Source organism: Cornus florida, unplaced genomic scaffold (genome assembly GCF_030987335.1).
Source record: "Cornus florida cultivar Cherokee Brave unplaced genomic scaffold, ASM3098733v1 CherokeeBrave_3.0.0_Hap2_Chr08, whole genome shotgun sequence".
NCBI classification, from domain to species: Eukaryota; Viridiplantae; Streptophyta; class Magnoliopsida; order Cornales; family Cornaceae; genus Cornus; species Cornus florida.
In genome coordinates, this window is record NW_026775578.1 from 48,504,125 (window position 1) to 48,527,655 (window position 23,531).

General features: G+C 36.1%; 1 protein-coding gene across 1 annotated transcript; it reads right to left on the reverse strand.

The window, feature by feature from the left end:
• Positions 1-230: 230 nt before the first annotated feature.
• LOC132271642 (rust resistance kinase Lr10-like) lies at positions 231-10,984 on the reverse strand. Its single transcript, XM_059773087.1, has 5 exons — positions 10,915-10,984; positions 2,180-2,193; positions 2,004-2,032; positions 1,841-1,861; positions 231-1,681 (listed from the first exon to the last, which is right to left on the reverse strand). The coding sequence occupies exon 5, from the start codon at positions 1,545-1,547 to the stop codon at positions 423-425; it is 1,125 nt and encodes a 374-aa protein (XP_059629070.1). The 5' UTR covers positions 1,548-1,681; positions 1,841-1,861; positions 2,004-2,032; positions 2,180-2,193; positions 10,915-10,984; the 3' UTR covers positions 231-422.
• Between the last annotated feature and the right edge of the window lie 12,547 nt (positions 10,985-23,531).

A 23,531-nucleotide genomic window follows, 5' to 3' on the forward strand; every position in this document is an offset into this window, starting at 1 on the left:
GTAAAAAATTGTTCCAAGTCTGAAAAATATAATGGTTAGTTTAAAAATATTAATTTTTTTTACCATTCACCATTCCAATATCTATTGCTACAGTGAAATTATGGACTTGGTGTTTTGACTTTTTGCCCCCATTTATGAAATGTGGTAACATACGAAACAAAATATTTTTTATCAAACATGTTTTATCCAGAAATATTGCTATAGTACCCAACCTAAAAAAACAAATAACATAACAAAACGCGTACCAAATAAATTCGTAGTGTGAAGTCTAAGTATTGTTGTTTTACTATTCATAATGTGAGAGTTCGCGAACATATAGTACATCCTAATGAACACGAACATATAGTACATCCTAATGAAAAGCTCCCAAGTCTAGAGAACATGAGAACAAACTTATTAAGTTGATAAAAAATGAAACACTACTATCTTAACATATCCTCAATAGTTATGCTCATCTCAGCATGGGATGAAGTTGGTACTCCTGTTGGGTTGTTGTCTGCTTGATCCTCCATTGACATATCGTTGGAATAGAGGAAAGGCTTGGGAGGCATTTGCAGTAGCGCCTCCTTCCCTTCCAGCATTTGCAAGACTTCGCTCATGGAGGGACGATCCACGGGCTTCAATTGTATGCACCATAATGCAGTTATAATCATCTTCCTTACAGACATTTTTTCTTGTACAACGACATCTCCCAACTGTAAGTCCTCACCTTGATTGATATTATCATAAATCCAATATGGGAAGTATATTTGACTTGTGTGCTCGGCATGTGCATTCACATTCTTCCTTTTCCCCACCATTTCCATCAACAGCACACCAAAGCTATAAACATCAGCCTTATATGACACCCTTCCAATGTTCTTATAGAACAAATCTGGAGCAATATATCCAAATGTTCCCCTTGCTGCAGTGAGAGAAACAATACTGTCATCTGTGGGGTACAATTTTGCTAGGCCAAAGTCTGAAACTTTTGGGATAAAGCCTTTGTCAAGGAGAATATTGTGAGGTTTGATATCAAAATGCAGAATTTGCATGTCACAACCTCGGTGCAAGTATTCAATCCCTCGAGCCACTCCCACCGCAATCTCATGCATTCTCTCCCAACTGATGAGGGGAACATTCTTTTCTCCTCCTGAAAAAATGAACTTATCAAGAGATCCATTAGGCATGAAGTCATACACGAGAGCTCTTTTAGATCCCTCTACACAAAATCCAATCATTCGCACCACATTGACATGATGAATCCTTCCTATTGTAGCGACTTCACTGATGAAATCTTGTCCATTACCTTTTGACATGCCCAACACTTTTACCGCTACAAGATCACCACATCGGAGCTTGCCTTTGAACACCGACCCATATCCTCCTTGACCTAACTTATCCCTGAAACTTTTGGTCATCTGTTTTATATCTGAATAGGAGTACCTAATTGGCATGAAGTTATTTTGACTCTCGAGAAAATTTTCAATGGCTTCATCTCTAGACAAGAGTCTTCTTCGGAATCTATATGCCGGCAATATAATTAAGCGTAACAACCTAATTGGCATAAAGTTGTTTCGACTCTGGAGAAAGTTTTCAATGGTATCATCAATGGACAAGTGTGTTCGTCGGAATCTATAGGCCAGCAATACAATAAAAAATAGCAACCCAATTGAAATCCTTGCTATGATGATGTACACTCCTAAGAGAGAATATATATTACTACATGTTCAATTAATTGGTCATATGCAGAGAACAATATTTGCTTTTAATACTTGACATTTATCAATTTGTTTTTCCCTCATACAAGCCCAGCTAACATGTGAGAGAGCTAGAAAGGAAGTTACTTATTTTAACTCACCGATGGTTTTGATGATGCCGACTGATAGACGAATCACCCAGAAGTGGGGAAAAAGGAAAAAAAATATAAAATAAAATAAAATAAAAGTCAGTATCAAAATGAGATATTGAGAAAATTAAAATCAATTAAAGAAAAGAAATTGATGGAATTATGATAAACTTACTTATGGAATAGACTATGAATACTTTAAGCCTGCATTGAAACAATGGAGTGAAGTAAAATTAGTATTATTGGCAGATTATATATTCGCGCCATGATCACTAAGAAACAAAAATACGATTTGTTTTGGGAGTGATTGTGTGTGCTTATAACCACCACCACTGAAATGCAATTTTATACCTCAACAGTACGTCACTTATGTTGGGAAACGTGCAAATTTTTAAAACTTTTTGAGGGATTTGCAATCATAGATCTTGATTCATTACATGGAGACAAGTTTTATGCAAAGATAAATAAAAGATGATACATAATTCAATAAACAGATTGAATACTCACATCAAAGGTCTGAGTAAACCTTTTGAACTTTCCTCTAAAGTGAATGTTCTCACTTATTGTAGATCCCTTTAGCAAGATCCTTTCTCCTTCTTTTTGATTATTATCTTCCCTTTAGGAATCACCAATATGCCTTGATGAATGACCTTGGAATCTAGGCTGGTGGTAGCCTCCTTTAGAAGAGAAACAAAACCCTAAAACTAGAGAGAGAAAGTGTTTTCCTTTTTCTTGTTCTCCAAGTCCCCCCAAAATATACATGAACTCATGTATATATAGGCAAAATAAAAATAAGAATAAGGAAACAATAAATCATTCTCCATCTCTAATTCAACTTTCTCAATCCTAACATGACTCCAATATCAACTTGGGCTATTGGTGAGAATCCTTTTGGGCTTACTATTTTCTTGGCTCTTATAAATTAATAATTGGTCCAGTCCATTAAACCATGGACCCAATTCAATTAATTCATAAATTAATTTCTACTCCACTAAAAGAAATTAATTGCACTCCAATTAAATAGTAAATAATCTCTAAGTCAATGTTGCACTTTGACCCCTCTATGCTTAATTATTTATCGGATAATTAAAGCCATCAATCCGACAACATAATTAATATAATTATTTTGTTACCTTTGATTATTTCCGGCTCGATCACAATAAAATATTTATTTGACAAAAAATAATAATAATTTATTAAATAAATATATATATATAAAACATTTTTCTAAAACATACGAAGGCCTTCGAATTAATTTGTGATCAACCATAATCAAAACAAAATAAATACAAATAGCACTGATGCAAATATTGAGAATATAGACCTCTAATTATTAATTACTTAACTACCCAAAGTGTCGATCTAAGGATCCCGAGGTATCCGCCGAGTAAATCAAAGTAATTATTAATTAATAAAAGAGTCTATACTTCTCTCATGCTTGAGAGTCAAAAACCATGACTGTGATAGAGAGCAATTGCATACGACAGCTCTCGCAATATATCTCAATCTATCGTGGACTCGGTTTAAGTCTTAACTAATTAAATGTCCATCCATAATTACCGACTTTAAACCATTTATGATTACTAATTTATATCATAGTATTAATTGCCATTACATACATATATAAATATATTTTCTAATCAAGCGGACACCATCAATTCCATAAAGAATCGAAAAATAATACATTCCATTCACCAATTGTATAATGCTTTAATAATAATATCCAGACAAGAAACCAAGACTTTTACAATCCAAAATTAGAATTTGCTATGCTAGGGCACACATATCCTAACAGCTCCCACTTGCACTTATAGCCAATTCAAATCACATCTAACTCCCATGTTCTCCATATGACGATCAAACATCTTGATCGGTAAAGCCTTTGTGAATGGATCAGCAAGGTTATGTTCCGATGCAATCTTGGCCACAAGTATATCTCCTCGCTTTACTATATCACGGACCACATGATGTTTCCTCTGAATGTGTCTTGTTCCTTTATGAAATTTTGGGTCCTTGGTTTGGGCTATAGCTGCACTATTATCACAATGAAGCGTCATAGGCCGATCTATATGCTCCACAACCTCCAGTTCAATTAGAAAGTTTCTCAACCAAACAGCTTCTTTTGCTGCCTCAGAGGCTGCAATGTATTCTGCTTCCATGGTTGAGTCAGCAGTACAACCCTGCTTGACACTCTTCCAACTAACTGCCCCTCCATTGAACTTAAACACATATCCAGATGTAGATCTCCTGGCATCTGGATCTGATTGAAAATCAGAATCCGTATATCCGACTGGAACCAGATCATCACCTCCATAAATGAGCATTAGATTCTTAGTTCTTCTAAGGTATTTTAAGATATTCTTCACAGCTGACCAATGATCAAGTCCAGGATTGGACTGATATCTACTGACAATCCCTACCGAGTAGCAGATGTCCGGTCTGGTACAGACCATGGCATACATGAGACTACCAACTGCCGAAGCGTATGGTATCCGCCTCATTTGCTCAATTTCCTTATCAGTCTTAGGAGACTGGTCATTAGAAAGAGCCAACCCATATCTAAATGGCAAAAACCCTTTCTTAGAGTTTTCCATTCCAAACCTGATCAGAACTTTGTCAATGTAAGACTCTTGAGACAAGCCTATTTTCTTTTTAACCCGATCTCGCATAAGCTTGATCCCAAGAATATAGCTTGCTTCTCCAAGATCTTTCATCTCAAATTTATTGAACAACCACCTTTTAACTGATGATAATGCTTCTACATCATTACCAATGAGCAAGATGTCATCAACATATAAAACGAGAATCATGATGACATTACCCTGTTTTTTCTTGTAAACGCAAGGTTCAAACACGTTTTGTTCAAAGCCAAATAATTTGACTGCCTGATCAAAACAAATGTTCCATGTGCGTGAAGCTTGCTTACGTCCATAAATAGACCTATTCAACTTACATACACAGTCCTCACGACCTTTAACCACGAAACCATCTGGTTGCCTCATGTAGATGTCTTGTTCAAGATGGCCATTTAAAAATGCCGTCTTAATATCCATCTGCCATATTTCATAGTCATAATAAGCACTAATGGCCAAAAGAACGCGAATAGATTTAAGCATTGCAACTGGTGAGAATGTATCCTCATAATCAATAGCTTCACGTTGAGTGAAGCCTTTGGCAACCAGTCTAGCTTTGAATGTCTCAACATTCCTATCCATTCCTCTCTTTCGTTTGTAGATCCACTTACAACCAATGGGCTGAACCCCACTAGGAAGTTCTACAACATCCTAGACTTTGTTAGAATACATCGATTCCAACTCTGATTTCATGGCATCTTTCCAACGATTCGCATCTATATCGGTCAACGCTTCCGCATAGCTTACTGGGTCCGACTCATGCTTATCGGGGACGGCCTCATAGACCTCACCCAAAAGTGTGAGTTTTTCGGGTTGGATGATAGTCCTCCCACTACGCCGAAGGACCGGTGCAGGAATCGATGTACTAGATGATGGTAATACTACAGGGACTTCTTGTGTCTCATCGTTCTCAGTATTTATATTAGGTGTGTCTACAGGGGGTATATCTGACGTGCCAACCATCTCCTCTAACACTATCTGGCTACTAGGTTTGTGATTCATAATATAATCCTCCTCCAGGTAAACAGCATGAGTGCTGACAATAACCTTATTGTCCCTGGGATCATAAAATAATCCACCTCTAGTGCCCTTAGGATAGCCAACAAATAAGCATGCATCTGATCTTGCTTCCAACTTATCTGCCTGTTTCTTTCGCACGTGTGCCGGACACCCCCATATATGCATGTGATTTAAACTAGGTTTACGTCCAAACCACAGCTCATATGGCGTTCCTGAAACAGCCTTGGATGGAACACAGTTCAAAATATACATCACTGATTCTAAGGCTAATCCCTAAAATGATAGAGGTAATGTAGCAAAACTCATCATAGATCTAACCATGTTAAGTAAAGTTCTGTTTCTCCTTTCTGCCACTCCATTCTGTTGAGGGCAGTCAGGTGCGGATAACTGGCGCACAATACCCTCATTGACCATATGATCCTTGAACTCCCCCAAGAGGTATTCACCTCCTCGATCAGATCGAAGTGTTTTGATAAGTTTACCTAATTTACGCTCCACTTCCGCCTGAAACTCACGGAATTTTCCATAAGCTTCTGACTTGTGTCGCATTAGGTAAATATATCCAAAACGTGAATAATCATCAATGAAAGTGATGAAGTACTCAAACCCTCCTCTCGCTTGGGTGTTCATGGGACCACACACGTCTGTGTGCACCAACTCTAATTGTTCTTTGGCTCTATCTCCTTTGGCTGAGTAAGCCCTTCGAGTCATCTTTCCTTCAATACAGGATTCACAAGTTGGCATAGGCTCCTCTGCCTCACCAGGTAATAAACCTTCTTTAACCAACCTTTGAATCCTATTTTGATTGATGTGACCCAATCGTAGATGCCAATGATACAATGAGTTTGGAGAAACTGCTTTTCTTTTAACATTCAATTTAGATGAAGTTGCATTTAATTCATAATTTTGCATTTGATATGAGCTAGGAGTTAAAACATATAGATTATCTTTCAATGCACCAGAAGTTATAACACAACCATTTAATTTAATTAAAACATTTTTTCCAAAAGTAAAAATATAATTTTTGCAAACCAACGAAGAAACTGAAATTAAATTGTGCCTAACAGTTGGCGCATAAAGACAATCTTCTAAAATAAGACTCCTCCCACTATCAAACTGCATATGAACCACTCCCACTGCTTTAGCTTCCACCTTGGCATTAGATCCCATATGCAAGTATATCTCTCCTTCATTGAGGCTTCTAGACTCCTGGAATCCCTGCAATGAATTGCAAACATGATTAGTGGCTCCAGAATCTATGCACCAGGAATCTATAGATTCAACAACATTACATGCCTCAACAATGAATATACCTTTTCCTTTGCCTTGTGTGCGAAGTATTGGGCAGTTAGGTTTCCAATGACCCGGTTGACCGCAATGGAAGCAGTTTCCTTCGCCTTCAACCCGCACTTTCTTCTTTCCCTTATCCTTTTGGATTACTTTGTTTGGCACAACCACAGTTTTGGCACCATCTTTCTTCTTTTTCTTGCCCCTCCTCTTAGGCCTAGAAGTAGATGGTCCAGCAGACTGAGTGTAGTTGATAGATGCACCCTGCTTTTGTTTATCCCTTCAAAGGTTACCAACTCATTCAATAGTTCAGCGAGTGTGTACTCAAGCTTATTCATGTAATAATTAACCCTAAAAGAGTTAAATGAGTCTGGCAATGAAGCGATAATCATGTCAACCTGAAGTTCACCATCCAAGTTGCATCCAAGGATCTCTAGTTCATTTAAAAAACCAATCATTTTTAAAGCATGTTCCCGAACTGAAGTACCTTGGACCATCTTAATGGTCATCAAATTTGTCATAGCATTTTGGCGTGCACTCTTACCAATTTGCCCAAACATTTCCTTAAGGTTAAGCATAATGTCTGCAGAAGTGAGATATTGAAGATGTTGACTTTGGAGTACATTCGAGAGTGAAGCAAGAATGTAGCACCTAGTCATCTCATCTGCTTTATTCCATTTCTTAAAAACTTCATGCTCCTCAGGAGGATCCTCAGGCAAAGGTGGAGAAGGTCTAGGAGTAGTAAGCACATAATTCAACCCCTCATATGTGAGTACAATATCTAGTTGCCTTTTCCAATCGATATAATTAGGTCCAGTTAATCGATTTTCTTTTAGTATGTTTGCAAGTGGACTGAATGGACTAGTCATGATAAATCTGAAAACAAAAGCATTCATACAATAAATAAAGTGAATTATAATAATCATGCAAGTATAAAACAATTAATTAATTGTGGGCCCCTTAACCACATTGCATGAAAAATCGGACAATCAATATGCTAATAACTTATCCGGTTGGCGGAATTCATTATTGATTATTGACGAGAATAACTCATTATTTCCATATCTCTTTAGACAATGCCTTATCTAAATATGAAATAATTCCCGATTAGATTTAGCCTTTCTAAAAGCACCTAGTATAGACCACTCCGTTGGGGAGCTAATACTATTGATTTTAGATTGAGTGTATAACATAATTAATGCTCCAACGGAAAAACAAATAGTAAATATATTGCCATCAATAGCTTAGACTCTTTAAATCATGCGTAGGGCCTTATTTTTAAAGATCTAACTATAATGGTTATTTAATAAATATATTTTCGTGAGACAACCATTCTTGTAATCTAGACTCTTTAAATCATGCGTGGAGCCTTATTTTTAAAGATCTAATCATAATGGTTATAATTACGAAGGCCATGGAGTAATGTATAAAAAATCCCCGCTCCCACTCAATTTTTAATAATATAAAACTAGGGTTTTTAATTCATGATTTAATGCATGCAAAACGCCTTGATTTTAATCCAATTAAATTTAGAAAATATATGGATTTTAAATGATTCACTAATCTTTAATTTGAGGCAAAAAATAATTTTTAAAAATAATTTTTCTGTTTCCCAATAAATGCCCTCAAATTAATTAGCAATCTAATCCAATTTATCTTCATAATTTAATTAATATAAATCAAGCCATTTAATTAAAAATCATGGATCCAATGCATGAACAATTATAACAACTATTAAATTATTCCATGCATCAAATAATAGACAGAAGCAATATAAATGGCCAATGGATTCAGCTTTTAACATTTAAAAACTATTCTTGCTGTACGGGCATCCTTCAACTGTCTGTAAACACCCATAGGAAGCTTGTACGCGTCAGGAGAAGCAAAACGCCGCTTGAAACGAGCCCGGAGGACCCCACACGCGCTGGCACGCGCCTAGGGCAAGCTGCACGTGCTCCCACGCGCCGGCACGCGCCTGGGGCGCGTGGAATGCACACTCACGCGCTTCCACGCGCCTGGGGCGTTTGGGACGCGCCTCCACGCGCCTTCACGCGCTTGGAGGTCTTGGCTGCCTTGGCTGGCGCGTGAAATGCACGCGCCAGCATGTGCACTCTCCTGGCGCGTGTGGAACACGCGCCAGGCTCACCATCTTGACGCCACACCTGATCCGGGCCACCTCCGACGCCCCTTCTCGCCGCCGGCAAAGCTCCGGCCACCGGAAAAACGCCGAAAAAATTCCAAAAAATCCGGAAAAATCCCAGAAAATTAAATTTAGCCTCAAAAAATTCCCGAAAAATTCGAAAAAATTCCAGAAAATTACTGAAGCATAATTTAACCCTTTCGGACCCTCTTGAAGCTTCATAGCATCATTGGATGAATATTACATGGCTTTAATAAATACTTACAATTTGAAATACAATGGAAAAAAATTAAATTACATCATTGAATTTTCAAACGGCTAAAACAAAGCCTTAATTACATTCATCCAAAAATAAAATTACATTCTATATACCTATAAGCTTCATCCATGGCCCAAACACACATCATCATCCATTCACAATTATACATACATCAACATGTATTAATATATATCAATATAATAAATCCTACATCAACATATATCAATAATTTTATATATGTATATATAATTTGGATCCATGAATATGATTTTTATAAACACATGTTCTCTAGTAATGAATCAAACCATGTGCTCTGATACCACTGTTGGGAAACGAGCAAATTTTTAAAACTTTTTGAGGGATTTGCAATCATAGATCTTGATTCATTACATGGAGACAAGTTTTATGCAAAGATAAATAAAAGATGATGCATAATTCAATAAACAGATTGAATACTCACATCAAAGGTCTGAGTAAACCTTTTGAACTTTCCTCTAAAGTGAATGTTCTCACTTATTGTAGATCCCTTTAGCAAGATCCTTTCTCCTTCTTTTTTATTATTATCTTCCCTTTAGGAATCACCAATATGCCTTGATGAATGACCTTGGAATCTAGGCTGGTGGTAGCCTCTTTTAGAAGAGAAACAAAACCCTAAAATCTAGAGAGAGAAAGTGTATTCCTTTTTCTTGTTCTCCAAGTCCCCCTAAAATATACATGAACTCGTGTATATATAGGCAAAATAAAAATAAGAATAAGGAAACAATAAATCATTCTCCATCTCTAATTCAACTTTCTCAATCCTAACATGACTCCAATATCAACTTGGGCTATTGGTGAGAATCCTTTTTGGACTTACTATTTTCTTGGCTCTTATAAATTAATAATTGGTCCGGTCCATTAAACCATGGACCCAATTCAATTAATTCATAAATTAATTTCTACTCCACTAAAAGAAATTAATTGCACTCCAATTAAATAGTAAATAACCTCTAAGTCAATGTTGCACTTTGACCCCTCTATGCTTAATTATTTATCGGATAATTAAAGCCATCAATCCGACAACATAATTAATATAATTATTTTGTTACCTTTGATTATTTCCGGCTCGATCACAATAAAATATTTATTTGACAAAAAATAATAATAATTTATTAAATAAATATATATATAAAACATTTGTCTAAAACATACGAAGGCCTTCGAATTAATTTGTGATCAACCATAATCAAAACAAAATAAATACAAATAGCACTGATGCAAATATTGAGAATATAGACCTCTAATTATTAATTACATAACTACCCAAAGTGTCGATCTAAGGATCCCGAGGTATCCGCCGAGCAAATCAAAGTAATTATTAATTAATAAAAGAGTCTATACTTCTCTCATGCTAGAGAGTCAAAAACCATGACTGTGATAGAGAGCAATTGCATACGACAGCTCTCGCAATATATCTCAATCTATCGTGGACTCGGTTTAAGTCTTAACTAATTAAATGTCCATCCATAATTACCGACTTTAAACCATTTATGATTACTAATTTATATCATAGTATTAATTGCCATTACATACATATATAAATATATTTTGTAATCAAGTGGACACCATCAATTCCATAAAGAATCGAAAAATAATACATTCCATTCACCAATTGTATAATGCTTTAATAATAATATCCAGACAAGAAACCATGACTTTTACAATCCAAAATTAGAATTTGCGATGCTAGGGCACACATATCCTAACAACTTAACCATAGTAGATGTTGAGGACGAGCATATTGAGGAGGAGCAAGCGGAGGAGGCCGAAACGAAAGTTGAAACCCTCAAAGCAACTCCTGTTGAATATCAGCAATGGAATTCTTCAACGGACGGATAGACACGGTTGATGGTGCAGGAGATATGGATTTCCAATGAACTTGTAACATCAAGTACAACATATGACGATGAGTTTCCATTGGAGGAGGAAGAAGTGCTGCTGCCGTTGACGCAAGAAGAGAATTCTAGGTAGTTTAATTAATTTGAAGATGGTTGCAATAAAAGTATTCCTGTGAAAAATCAAAAGTCATGCAATCAATTAGCAATTAAAAGTCAGTCAACGGTAGTATGGTCAGTAGGAGAGACGAAGAAACAGAGGAAGAAGCATGCTAGCAAGTTCGGTAGAAAGGAAGAGGTGCATGAATTTATTTTTTATTTTTTCAATTATAATTATTATTGTTGTTGTTATGACTGAAAGAAGACTTTTGAAAAATCAAAGTCAAGCAAAATAAGGCAAATTAAAATTAAAAGTTAGTCAAGTGTAGGGTATAGTTTGGTACAAGGGAAGAAATTTCCTCAATAAAAAAAGGATGAAAAGAAAGAGAGGAGCGATAAAGAAAGGGGAGGGTAAAAAAATAAAAAAATAGTCCTTTTCATGCTTCTCATTTCATTTGTACCACCTTTTTAAGAAAAAATTTAAAAATTAAAAAATTCTTTTAACTTGTTCCCTATTACTTCAATTGCCATAAGCCTAACTATACAAGCTCTGAATTTTATTAAATTCTTGCTTGAGATGATGAGATCAACATGAAGATGAACATGGAAGCTTAATGTATTGTATTGTCTGGCTATCATTCAGAGAGAAGAGGATGACTTAAATTAATAGTGGACAAAGTGACAAGTTGCACCACGGTGAAGGAAAAGATTAAACGATTCCTCAGTTAGGAACCATAGAAAAGTAGCAAACTAAAACCGAAAAAAATATATATTAAATAAAAAGAATGGAACTTTAGCATCCTCTTCTCTTCTGTGTTTTTGCCTTCATAATAATAATACCAATCATTTAATTTTAAATAGTATTATAGGTATTTATCACCCCATCTTTTCTTTCACGCTTTGATCCTCTAAGCTTTTTCAAGAGGACTCTTAAACACCTATTTTTTATTCTTTAACGTGGTTGATGGGTTGAAAATTACATTTTGTTTTCATGAAAATCACGCACACGCTGTGTACTGTAGAGTTCCGTGTTGGTTGGTATTGGAAATCCAATGTGTAAAAATGACTACAAATTTAATAACCCACGTGATTCTCTAAATGCAGCGAGATTCGTTGTCATATTAGCCTTTTCTAAAACAATGATATTCCTACGATAAAAATCTAAGCTCATGCCAATGTGGAATTGTTTATAAAAATTATTTAGAAATTAAGTAGAAAATACTCATAACGTATATTTTGCATAGTATTGTTATCCTTATTTAAAAAGGTATGCTAAAAATACTCATATTCTTTTAAAATTATATTAAAATATCTCTCAATCAATAATCTGACATAAAGTAATACTGTAATACCATTTTGCTCATTTACTCTTTCAAAAATGCCCAAGGGAATGTGTATGCTAATAATCTCTAAGAGCATCTCAAGCGGTCTGTTAAAAAACTCTTTTGTGTAAAATATACACTGCCACATATAATTTGTAAATTTTTTTCATCTCTAGCAGTCTGTTAAGATACATTGCCACATTACCAATGTGTAAAAAAGTTGTGTATTTTACACCGCACTTTTACACTTCCATGTAAACATATTTTCTCTCTCCTCCCCCTTTCTCACTCGCAGTTCTCTTTCTTCTCTCTCATTTCTTTGCTTCCCACTTTTCTAAAGTGTAATAGAGAAGAATATGTAAGTGACGATAAGGTAAGAACTGTTCGACCATCTTTTATTTATTTATTTATTAATAAACATAGTTTGATTCATCACTTGCATTTGATCTTATCTTCTACAATCATACTGTAGATTCTATGATTTTTTTGGATTTTTTATCCTTTCACGTTCTATTCTAATGAGATAAATATGTATTAGCCAAAGATTAGATATATATATTTTAATCACGTAGTTTCTACATACTTGAATCTTATTTTATTATTTGTTATAAGTTAGAATTCCGGTAGCAATGGCGTAAAAAAGGTTTGCTATTGGCGAGATGGGAAAGTGAAATATAGGGGAAAATAATTATTTTTTTCCTAACTGAGGAGGATTGGGATGTGAGGTTTAATTGCCAAAAAGTAAACAGAATAAAGTAGGCTTGTAAAAGTTATATAGGGCCTTGGGTATGACACATGGTTGATTGTTATTGAGGGACAATTTTTTACACAAAAGGTATAAAATAATCGCTGGAGTTAAAAATAATTAGTACAAAATTTTTGTGTAAACTACTCTAACACATCAGATTATACAAAAAAATTTAACAGACCGCTGGAGATGCTGTAAGGATGTTATGTGCACATTAACTATATTTAACTCACTTTTGAGAATTTTCTCTTGCATTTTCAAAAAGAAATTTCTCTATATATTTTCACTAACAGTGTATTGTCTCTCTTTAAAATAAAATTTTGTTGCCACAATTGTCAAATAAATGTACAGTAAATCATATGGAATGAAAAATTTAGATCCTTTTATAATTGCCAAAAAAAAATCCCTATTAAATTTAATATAGTTATCAGTTTTCATTAAATATATAATTAAAAAAATAAATTAAAGATACTTATTCATTATATATATAAAAGATATACATTTAAATTTTTTAACTTTTGAATTTGCAATAAATTTGAACATATATATATATATATATATATATATATATAATTCTTTATTTAGCAATAAATGTGTATTAAGTCTTTATTGGGAAAAAAAATAAACAAATGGGTGTTTAATAATCTACGGTCATCGATCATATTATTCAAATTGCAATAAAACTACATTCTCAATTAAATCTAACCGTTAAAATCAAAATATTAATAATAACAAAAGTTTATAAAGTGAAAAAAATAAAAAATAAAAATAAAATAAATAAAAAAAAACACCGTAACCTATAATATATAAAATACTTACCATACGTATCACACCACCATGTACCAAATGCCCATTTTCTGCATTTCTTAAAATGATGCATTTTTAAATAATAGGTAAAATGTTTATATAAGGGCAATCTAATCAAAATATAACTTAAAAGTGTCAGGATTATTTGCACCAAATTGAAACTTTAGAAATGTGTTTTTTTTATATATGAGGAGTGTGATATGCACTACAAGTAAGCATATTATAGGAAAAATAGCATGAATTGACTTGTTACAAAATGCCCCGTGCTAAATGTGAGATACGCCAAGTTTAAAAATTAGACAACCTAAATGGCTAATTTTTTTTTTTTTTTGTGGAACCAAATGCAAGAGGGGCCTAGAATGTAACGACCCAAACACGTGGGTCCAAACAGTTAATCGGGTCCTTACTCGAACCCGAGGTCACCTAAGTCAAACCCGTCATGCCTAGTGTCAAAAACATCATTCTTAGGTCATATTATGCTTTACAAAAGCTCTAAGCAACTTCCCAAAACTCTAAATGGATTATGACGGAGAGAAAAACAAAGTGAACCAAACAACCACAGTTCGATCGACCGAAATAGAGCTCCGGTCTGCCGAAGTGAACTCCCCTATACCGGACGACCGATAGGGCCACTTCAGTTGGCCGGTTATGATTCCAACAGTAACTGAGGCCTCTAGATGGTTTGGTTAGCCGAAACAGGCATTTTGGCAGGCCAAAATGACTCTACGAACTGCGTACAGCTACTAGAACTGCTAAAACTGAGAAAATGAGAAATGGCCTATGTGGAAACTTTGTAATTTGCTCTAAACATGCTCTAAAACAAATGTATGTGGCTAGACTACATACCATTGATATAATCATCAACAATTAGATACAAAACAACATCATTCTTCTTTATAAATAAGAGCTAATGCATAGTCTTTACATTTATCCCAATTTACATAAAAAAATACTATCATGAGTTTAAAGTTATATTGCAAAGCCATGTTTTTCAACTTGATACATTTCAAATGATACTTTTACAAAAGAAAGGCTCAATATATAAAAGATTGCAAAAGAAATGAACTTCTAATCCCCTTCAAATTTGTAGTGGATTGTCATCCACCACTTTCTTCCCGTGACCTAAAAAATGTTAAATATAAAGGGGTGAGCAAATTGCTCAGTAGGTGACGCCTAAGACACACCTCTTGTGACCCCGTGAATCTAAATACTTCCATTTTTCACTTTTCAAACCGTTAACATAACCCGTCCCACAGTAACCCCCTGGTGACACGAGAGAAGGATTGGCTACTGTCCCTGACCCTCGGTAACCCCATGGCATCATTTGAGGCCCAGATAACTCAACCACGCTAGGGTGATCTCCCTAGTACCCTCTAGAGTACATTAACGCCATGGATCCTCGGTACCCCCTTGGCATCCGGGTTTTCCCAAAATCCTTTTAACAAAACCTTCCCTAAAACCCCTTTTTTCTTTCATTTCAAATCGATTCCCCTTTTTTATGCCCAATGATATGCATATACATCTCATGCTTTCCAATGTTAAGGCAATAGGGGATTTTCATACTACACAATTTAACATACTACCATATAGCAATTTTTAACAAGTTACAAACACAATAGGCATAGAAAATTAACACTTATGCCTGCTTTTCATACAAACTAACTAATACACAAATTCATGGACTTCATGCACAACAATTATGTCATTTTAAAGGTAATCAACATAAATTAAGCATGCTTGACAGCAAATCACATAGAATTAACTCACAAATGTGCAAGAATGCATGGATTAGAAACCCCTACCTCAACTAGATGAAAATCCCAATTCCAAGCCCTAGATTTCAAAAATCCTATGGTTGGCCAAACAAGAAATTGCTTACATCAATGTGAAGATCTCGACGAGCTCTCCGTTTTGCCGCAAACGGCACCCACAAATTCCAAATGGTTAAGAAATAATCAAGACTTAAAGTTTCATGAAAAAGAAAAGAAAAAAAAATGAAAGAAAAGAGGGAAAGAGAGAGATAGTGCCAGGGAGAGAGCGAATGTGAGGCCAAATGTGGCCTCTTGGCCACTAAATCAAATGGTTAGTGGTGATGGGTCCCACCACTAAAGAAAAATTCACTTTTTGACTTTTAATTTCCACCACACATACATATGCATACGAACTATATTATAACCATATAAAACACATTAAATATAAATGAACGAATTACAAATGGACCCAAACAAAATCCCAGCATGTGACAATTTTGGTTGCGGGTCCCACTCGAGACTTTCCGGCCTGAAAACGGAAAAATGTCTAAATGGGAACCGTTGCATTTCTAAGAGTCCTGAACTCAAAGAAATGCCCCAACCAACTCTCGAACACACCCGGCACATCCCACAGTGTCCAGTATCCAAGACTAGAAAAGACGAAAAAAAAACAAAAAAATCCCGAAAAAATGAAAATTAGTGAAAAATAGAAATATTACAATCTCCCCAACTTAAAAGGATTTCGTCCCCGAAATCAAGCCATACCTGAGGAAGAAAACAACTCTGGGTACTTGGAGCAAACCTCCTGTTCAAGCTCCCAAGTAGCCTCCTCAATTCCGTGATGGCTCCAAAGAACCTTCAGTAACGGTATCGTCTTATCTCTTAACACTTTCTGCCGTGTGTCAAGGATCTAAACTGGTCCTTCTTCATAGGAAACGTCCTCATCAATGTCCACGTCAACCCAATCCAAAACGTGAGATGGATCCGGTTCATACTTCTGTAGCATCGACACATGAAAAACATTTTGGACTCTGTCCAACTGTGGTGGCAAAGCAAGTCTGTAGGCAACCTCTCCTACGCAGTCCAGAATCTTTAAAAGTCTAATGAATTATGGCAACAACTTGCTACTCTTCCCGAACCTTATCAAACCCTTCTGTGGAAAAACCCGAAGAAAAACGTGGTCTCCCACCTCAAAGGATAGCGGCTATCTTCATTTATCCACATAGCTCTTCTGTCAGCTTTAAACTGCAAGTAACCTCTATCTGATCAGCTTAATCTTTTCGGTAGTCTCGAGTACAATGTCGGGTCCTAAGGCAGCTGTCTCACCTACCTCAATCCAACAGACTGGAGATCTACAAAATCTACCATACAACGCCTCAAATGGAGCCATCTCAATACCCGCCTGATAGCTATTGTTGTAGGCAAACTCAATAAGCGGTAGATGATCTTCCCAACTACCACTTAAATCAAGTACACAAGCCTGTAACACATCCTCCAATATTTGGATGGTACGCTCTGACTGGCCATCCGTCTGTGGATGGAATACTGTACTAAGGTGCAATGATGAACCAAACGCTGCTTGGAGTCATTCCCAGAACTTCAAGGTGAACTTGGCATCCCTATCCGAAATAATAGCCACTAGAACTCCGTACAACCTTACAATCTCTTTCACATATAGCACACCAAGTGATTCTGCATCATCTGTTGCTTGAATAGTCAAAAGTGAGCTGTCTTGGTCAATCTGTCAATGATGACCCATACGGCCTCATTACCCTTCTATGACCTAGGAAGACCAATCACAAAATCTATGGCAATCTGCTCCCATTTCCACTGCGCTACAGGCAATGGCTGTAACAAACCGGCTGGTCTCTGATGCTCGGCCTTCACCTACTGACAGGTAAGGCATCTAGCCACAAACTATGCAACACACTTCTTTATTCCATTCCACCAATACTGACAACTCAAATTGTGATACATCTTTGTACCACCTGGATGAACTGCAAAGCGGGAAATGTGAGACTCCCGTAGAATGTCCTCACGACAAACTGTAGGAACAACCAATAAACCCTTGAACCGAAGACCTCCATCCGTATGTAAGGTCCAATCTTTCACTGTCTCACCACTGGAAATCAAAGTGTGAATGTCATCTAAATCCGAATCTTGTCTGTGTGACTTAATCACCCGTCCGACAAGAGTAGGCTGAGCCACAAGACTAAACAAGAATGCCGACTCACTGCTATAGTCATCATCGAAACATTGTAATCCCATCTCTGCCAAATCTTCAAGCATCCTCCATTTTCGATGACTAAACTGGCCAATGTCCCTCAAGATTTATGGCTTAAGGCATCAGCTATAATATTTGCCTTGCCCGGATGATACTGCAAGTCAAAATTATAGTCTTCAAAAAACTCAACCCATCGTCTTTGTCTATTATTCAAGTCCTTTTGGGAGAAAAGGTATTTGAGACTTTTGTGATCCGAGAACACTTCAAATCTATCACCATACAAATAGTATGTCCAACACTTTAAAGCAAACATGACTGCAGCTAACTTTAAATCATGAGTAGGGTAGTTAAGCTCGTGAGTCTTCAACTATCGAGACCCATGAGCCATTACTCTACCATCCTACATCAACACACAACCCAAACTATCATGTGAAGCATCACAATAGATCACATAACCCAAGCCACGCTCAGGTATAACCAACACTAGAGCCGTAGTCAACCTTGTCTTCAACTCCTGAAAGGAAGACTCACAGGCTTCATTCCACACGAATTTGATTCCTTTTCTGGTTAATCTGGTCATAGGAGCTGCTAGACGGGAAAAATCTTTTACAAATCTACGATAATAACCCGCTAGGCCAAGAAAGCTCTGGATCTCAAAAACATTTTTGGGTTGCTCCCAATTCAAAACTGCTTCAAACTTCGATAGATCCATTGACTCTCCACCTTTCGAGACAACATATCCCAAAAACTTCACCTCTTGTAGCCAAAATTCATACTTTTCATATTTGGCATACAAGCGGTGCTCCCACAAAATCTATAATACAATACTCAAATGAATCTCATGCTCCTCTTGAGATCGCGAGTATACAAGTATGTCATCCATGAAAACTACCACAAACTGGTCCAAGTAATCATAAAAAAATATGATTCATTAGGTCCATAAATGCCACTGGCACATTAGTCAAGCTAAAAGGTATAACAAGGAACTCATAATGTCCATACCATGTACAGAACGCCGTCTTCGGGATATCCTCATCCCTAACTCGTAACTGATAATAGCCTGACCTCAAATCAATCTTCGAAAAACAACTAGCTCCCTTCAACTAGTCAAACAAATCGTCTATCCTTGGTAAATGATACTTGTTCTTGATGGTGGCATGATTCAACTTCTGGTAATCAATGCACAACCTCAAAGAACCATCTTTCTTCTTAACGAACAAGACCGGTGCGCCCCACGATGACACACTCTGTCGGATAAAGCCTTTCATCCTCAAATCATTAAGCTGTCCCTTCAATTCTTCTAACTCTACTGGTGCTATACGATACGGTGCCATAGAAATCGGTGTAATACCGAGTATAAAATCAATAGTAAACTCCACCTCTCGATGTGGAGGCAACTTTGTCAAGTCCTCTGGAAAAATATCCAAGAAATCACGAACAACTGCCAGATAATCCTTTTCTGTAATATCATCTTCTTCGGCTAATAAACTAGCCAAGAAGCAATCACCACGACCTCTTCCATGAATTCCATAAAACTCTGAAGTATGAGAATCACTTCGATCTCCCACGAAAAAAGAAACAATCTCCCTCGGGAGTACAAACTGCAACTCTTCCTCTGAAACAATCGATTGTAGCATGAAATGAAGCTAACCAATCCATCCCGAGAATGACATCAAAACCTGTGATACCCTTGGATTTTTGGATGCGGTTTGGCAGGCCCACGCCTGAATACCCGAGGATATCAAAAACAAATCAGTAATAATCGAACACAGAGTACAAAATAGATAAATAAGAATAAATCAACTTCTGAAAGAAAACTAAACTAATAATCCATTAATTGAAACCTCGGAATAAAATTTCATTACATAATAAATTATTATGATACAATTAATCCTCCAATAATACAACTTAGGAATCCATACTATATGGGCCCCTAAAAAATCTCAAACCAATAATCAATAGTAAACAATTGTCTACAACTAGATATTGAATCATAAAGGAAACTCCTATGTAGATAATCCGAAAAAATGAAGTAGATGATCCCTGCTCAGCACAAACAATCCCTACTCCTGACGAACACCTGAAAAATAATGGTAAGTTAGGCCCACAAACAAGTTCTACTCTACTACAGTCCAAGTAGAGATCCGATACACATATACATCCTAGTCAATCCAACAATAACTAATTGTATATATATATATACACACTATAGGACGCCACTGGACTATAGGTCTGCCTCAACCTGAATAGTAGGCAACATGCAAATCGCACATAAAGTGGGCATGAGTACCTAGACCTACCAGGGCACACAGATGTCTACCATATCTAATTATCCATCCTAGGTAATACACGCACCCTAATCATGATCCTGAGACTCAAACTCATATCATGGCACCATAATCATATATATAAAGTTCGTATAAGCATAAGATAAAAATGTCATACTTCTGATATAGTGGCCTGACATAAATAAGGAGAACTTAACTCTATGGTTAATCCATTCCCATATATAAAAATAGGTAGGACTTAACTTCTTTGGTTAATCCATTCTTAGAATGCCACCGTCCCATACCGGTGCATTAAACTATACAATTCATAAATAAATAGCTAGGACTTAACTTCTTTGGTTAATCCATCCCTAAAATGCCACCGTCCCATACTAGTACATAAAAATAAATAAATAAATAAATAAACGCAATACAAGATGCAACAGATAAAGCAGTACATCAAATAATCTAAAATAACATGATAAAAATCACATATACAATCCTTGTATATACTTAAGTAAAATAACAACTATAAGTACCATGCATTTAATTTTTATAATAATAAATTAACATGCATCTCAAATAGATTGTTTTAACTTCCAAGACGTAATTAAACTATTTAAATCCAACTAATTGATTAAATTAGTTTAATACCAATATTCATCTATTTAAATTGCTAAATTAATATTAAACAATTAAATCCTTAGTTAACAATAAGCAAATTTATTTAAAACTCTATATTACTAAAATCCATAGCATATAGTCATAGATTATGCATTTTGGTTATTAGTCCAACTTATTTAACTCATATAAATCACCCAAACATTATTGGAACCATCCTAACAGTCAAACAGAACCTTTAAAAACCAAAATCTACAAGTTCCCAGCGATGAAGCATGCTCTCATTCTAAGAGAGCAGGCTCTGTCCTCAATGGAGCAAGCTCTCAACTTGATGAAGCAAGCTTTCAACCTGATAGAGCAAGCTCTCAACCTGATGGAGCATGCTCTTAACTGAGAGAGCATGCTCTCGGCTTAAGGGAGCCGACTCCCTCTTCCATGGAGTTGGCTCTTTCCTCTAACGCCGTAAAAATTTAATTGGGAACCGGCTCCATGCCCTTGGGTTGTTCTACTCCTTCTTCTTCATCCCCGGCATCCATTGATCATTCTGATCATCTCTGTTAAGGGTTCTAAACCTCCGTTTAATTTTGCATCAACAATATGAATCAAAACAAGTTCTATTGCAAGTATGATTAAGCATGCAAGAAAGATCCAATTAATATCTGATTAATCTTGGAATTGTCCTAAGCATGTATAAAACATAAATTAAAGGGAAAAAGTAGGAATAAAACTTACCTTTTAAGGGTTTTGAATAAAACCCCTACTCCTTTCTTCTCCAGCCCAATCATAAACTCCCGCAGCCTCTAGTTGCCGTCGTCTCCCCTTCCATCCTCTCTTTCTCTCTGCCTCCCTAACTAAACGTGAATAGGGTTTCTTCCAACCCTTGGCAGACAAACTAAAGATGTATATATATACTTATACAAGATAACCTAATCCCACCTAATATCTAAGTTTGCTAAATAAAATAAAAGTAAATAAAATAATAATAATAATAATAAAGTAAAAAGGTAACTAACTTTATATACGTATATACATATATATAACTATAATACAATTTATAATTATATAAAATATTTACCATCCTAATATTATTATTATTACTATTAATAATAAATAATTAATAATAATAATAACTCTATCCTTATATACATATATACTCAAATATATATATGTATATACCACCATCCATATATGGGTAGATATCCAAACCCATAATAATTCATATCCAAGTAGTCTATGCGACCCAATTGGTTGGTCCATTACTACTATCCATATCTGTTCCTTTTAAATAAAAATAAAATAAAACATAAAGTAATTAAATTATTTAATCCTAACAAATAATTACAATTAAACCACACATCATTTAAGCAAGCAAATCACCTAATTCAATCAAATAAATCGCATAAGCAATTAAAACAAATAAGTATATAATCATATAGCCACATAAGCACATAGCCACGTAAGCACATAAAATACAATAAAATAAATAATTAAATCCCTTTTATATCCTTTTAAAAATTAGGGGTATTACAAAACCAATTACCTCAAGGAGGATAAGGTCAAACACAAAAATCCTTTCAGCTATCACGATGGAACAATCCCTCACAACTCGGCTCAAGGACACTGAAACCCCAACTGGCGTATCAACACATAGCGCCCGATCCAAGAAACTGACCTCTAACCCTAATGCAAGTGCGATTAATGATGATATGAAAGAATGAGATGCACCAGAGTCAAACAAAACACGAGCCCAAGAACCAAACACTGCAAATATACGTCAGAGAACTGATGGACCAGAAGAAGTGTCGGTCTGAGCAACTATAAAGACACGCCTTTGTAGTGCCTGTGAACTGCCAACCTGAACACCTAACTGTTGTGCTAACATGGTAGGAGTATCCCTCCTAGCTGGCCTTGAACCCTGAGAATACATGGCAGGCTGTGGTGGTAGCGGTGGTCTGAAACTTGACTAAGCTGCAGCCGATTGTGACAGCCTCTGTTGTGACCCTCTGCCACTACCGGTGCCTGCTCCCCTATTTGGGCAATCCCAAATCATATGGCCTTGCTGGCCACACCCAAAACAAGTTCTCGATGGTTTAGAAATTGTAAGCAAGTTCATATAACATCTGGGCTTGTAATGTCCATGCTGCTAGCACTGATAACAAATGACCCCACTCTTATCTGACCCAACTGGCATAGGAGTAGTAGGAGTGGATCGTGCAAACTGATATCCCTGAAACTGAGACGAACCCCCTTTGTTCTTCTTCCATGACGGTTCCTTTGAAGATGGTCATGCACTTCTCTTTTGTTTCCACTGTTCCCTTCCTACATTTCTATCATTGGCTTCTATTTCCAGCATCAATACCCTTTTCCACTGCCTCCGAATAAACCTTGAAGTACTGAGCCGTTATCAACGGCCTCATTTGGTAATGGAGGCCCGAGACAAACTTCCTTGTCTTATCAGCCTCATTTTTCACTATCTCTGGTGCAAAGTGAGAAAAAGAGGTGAACTTGTTCTCATACTCCGTCACTGACATGTCGCCTTGTATGAGATCATCAAACTGTTTCCTTAGCTCCCACCTCTTGGTAATTGGAAAGTACGGAAAGTACTTCTCGTAGAACAGCTCCTTGAATGTATCATAACTCATATCCTCCAC

Excerpts from the sequence above, each read along its gene's own strand:
- LOC132271642 (XM_059773087.1), bottom strand. The coding sequence starts at position 1,547 with ATGCCAATTAGGTTGTTACGCTTAATTATATTGCCGGCATATAGATTC.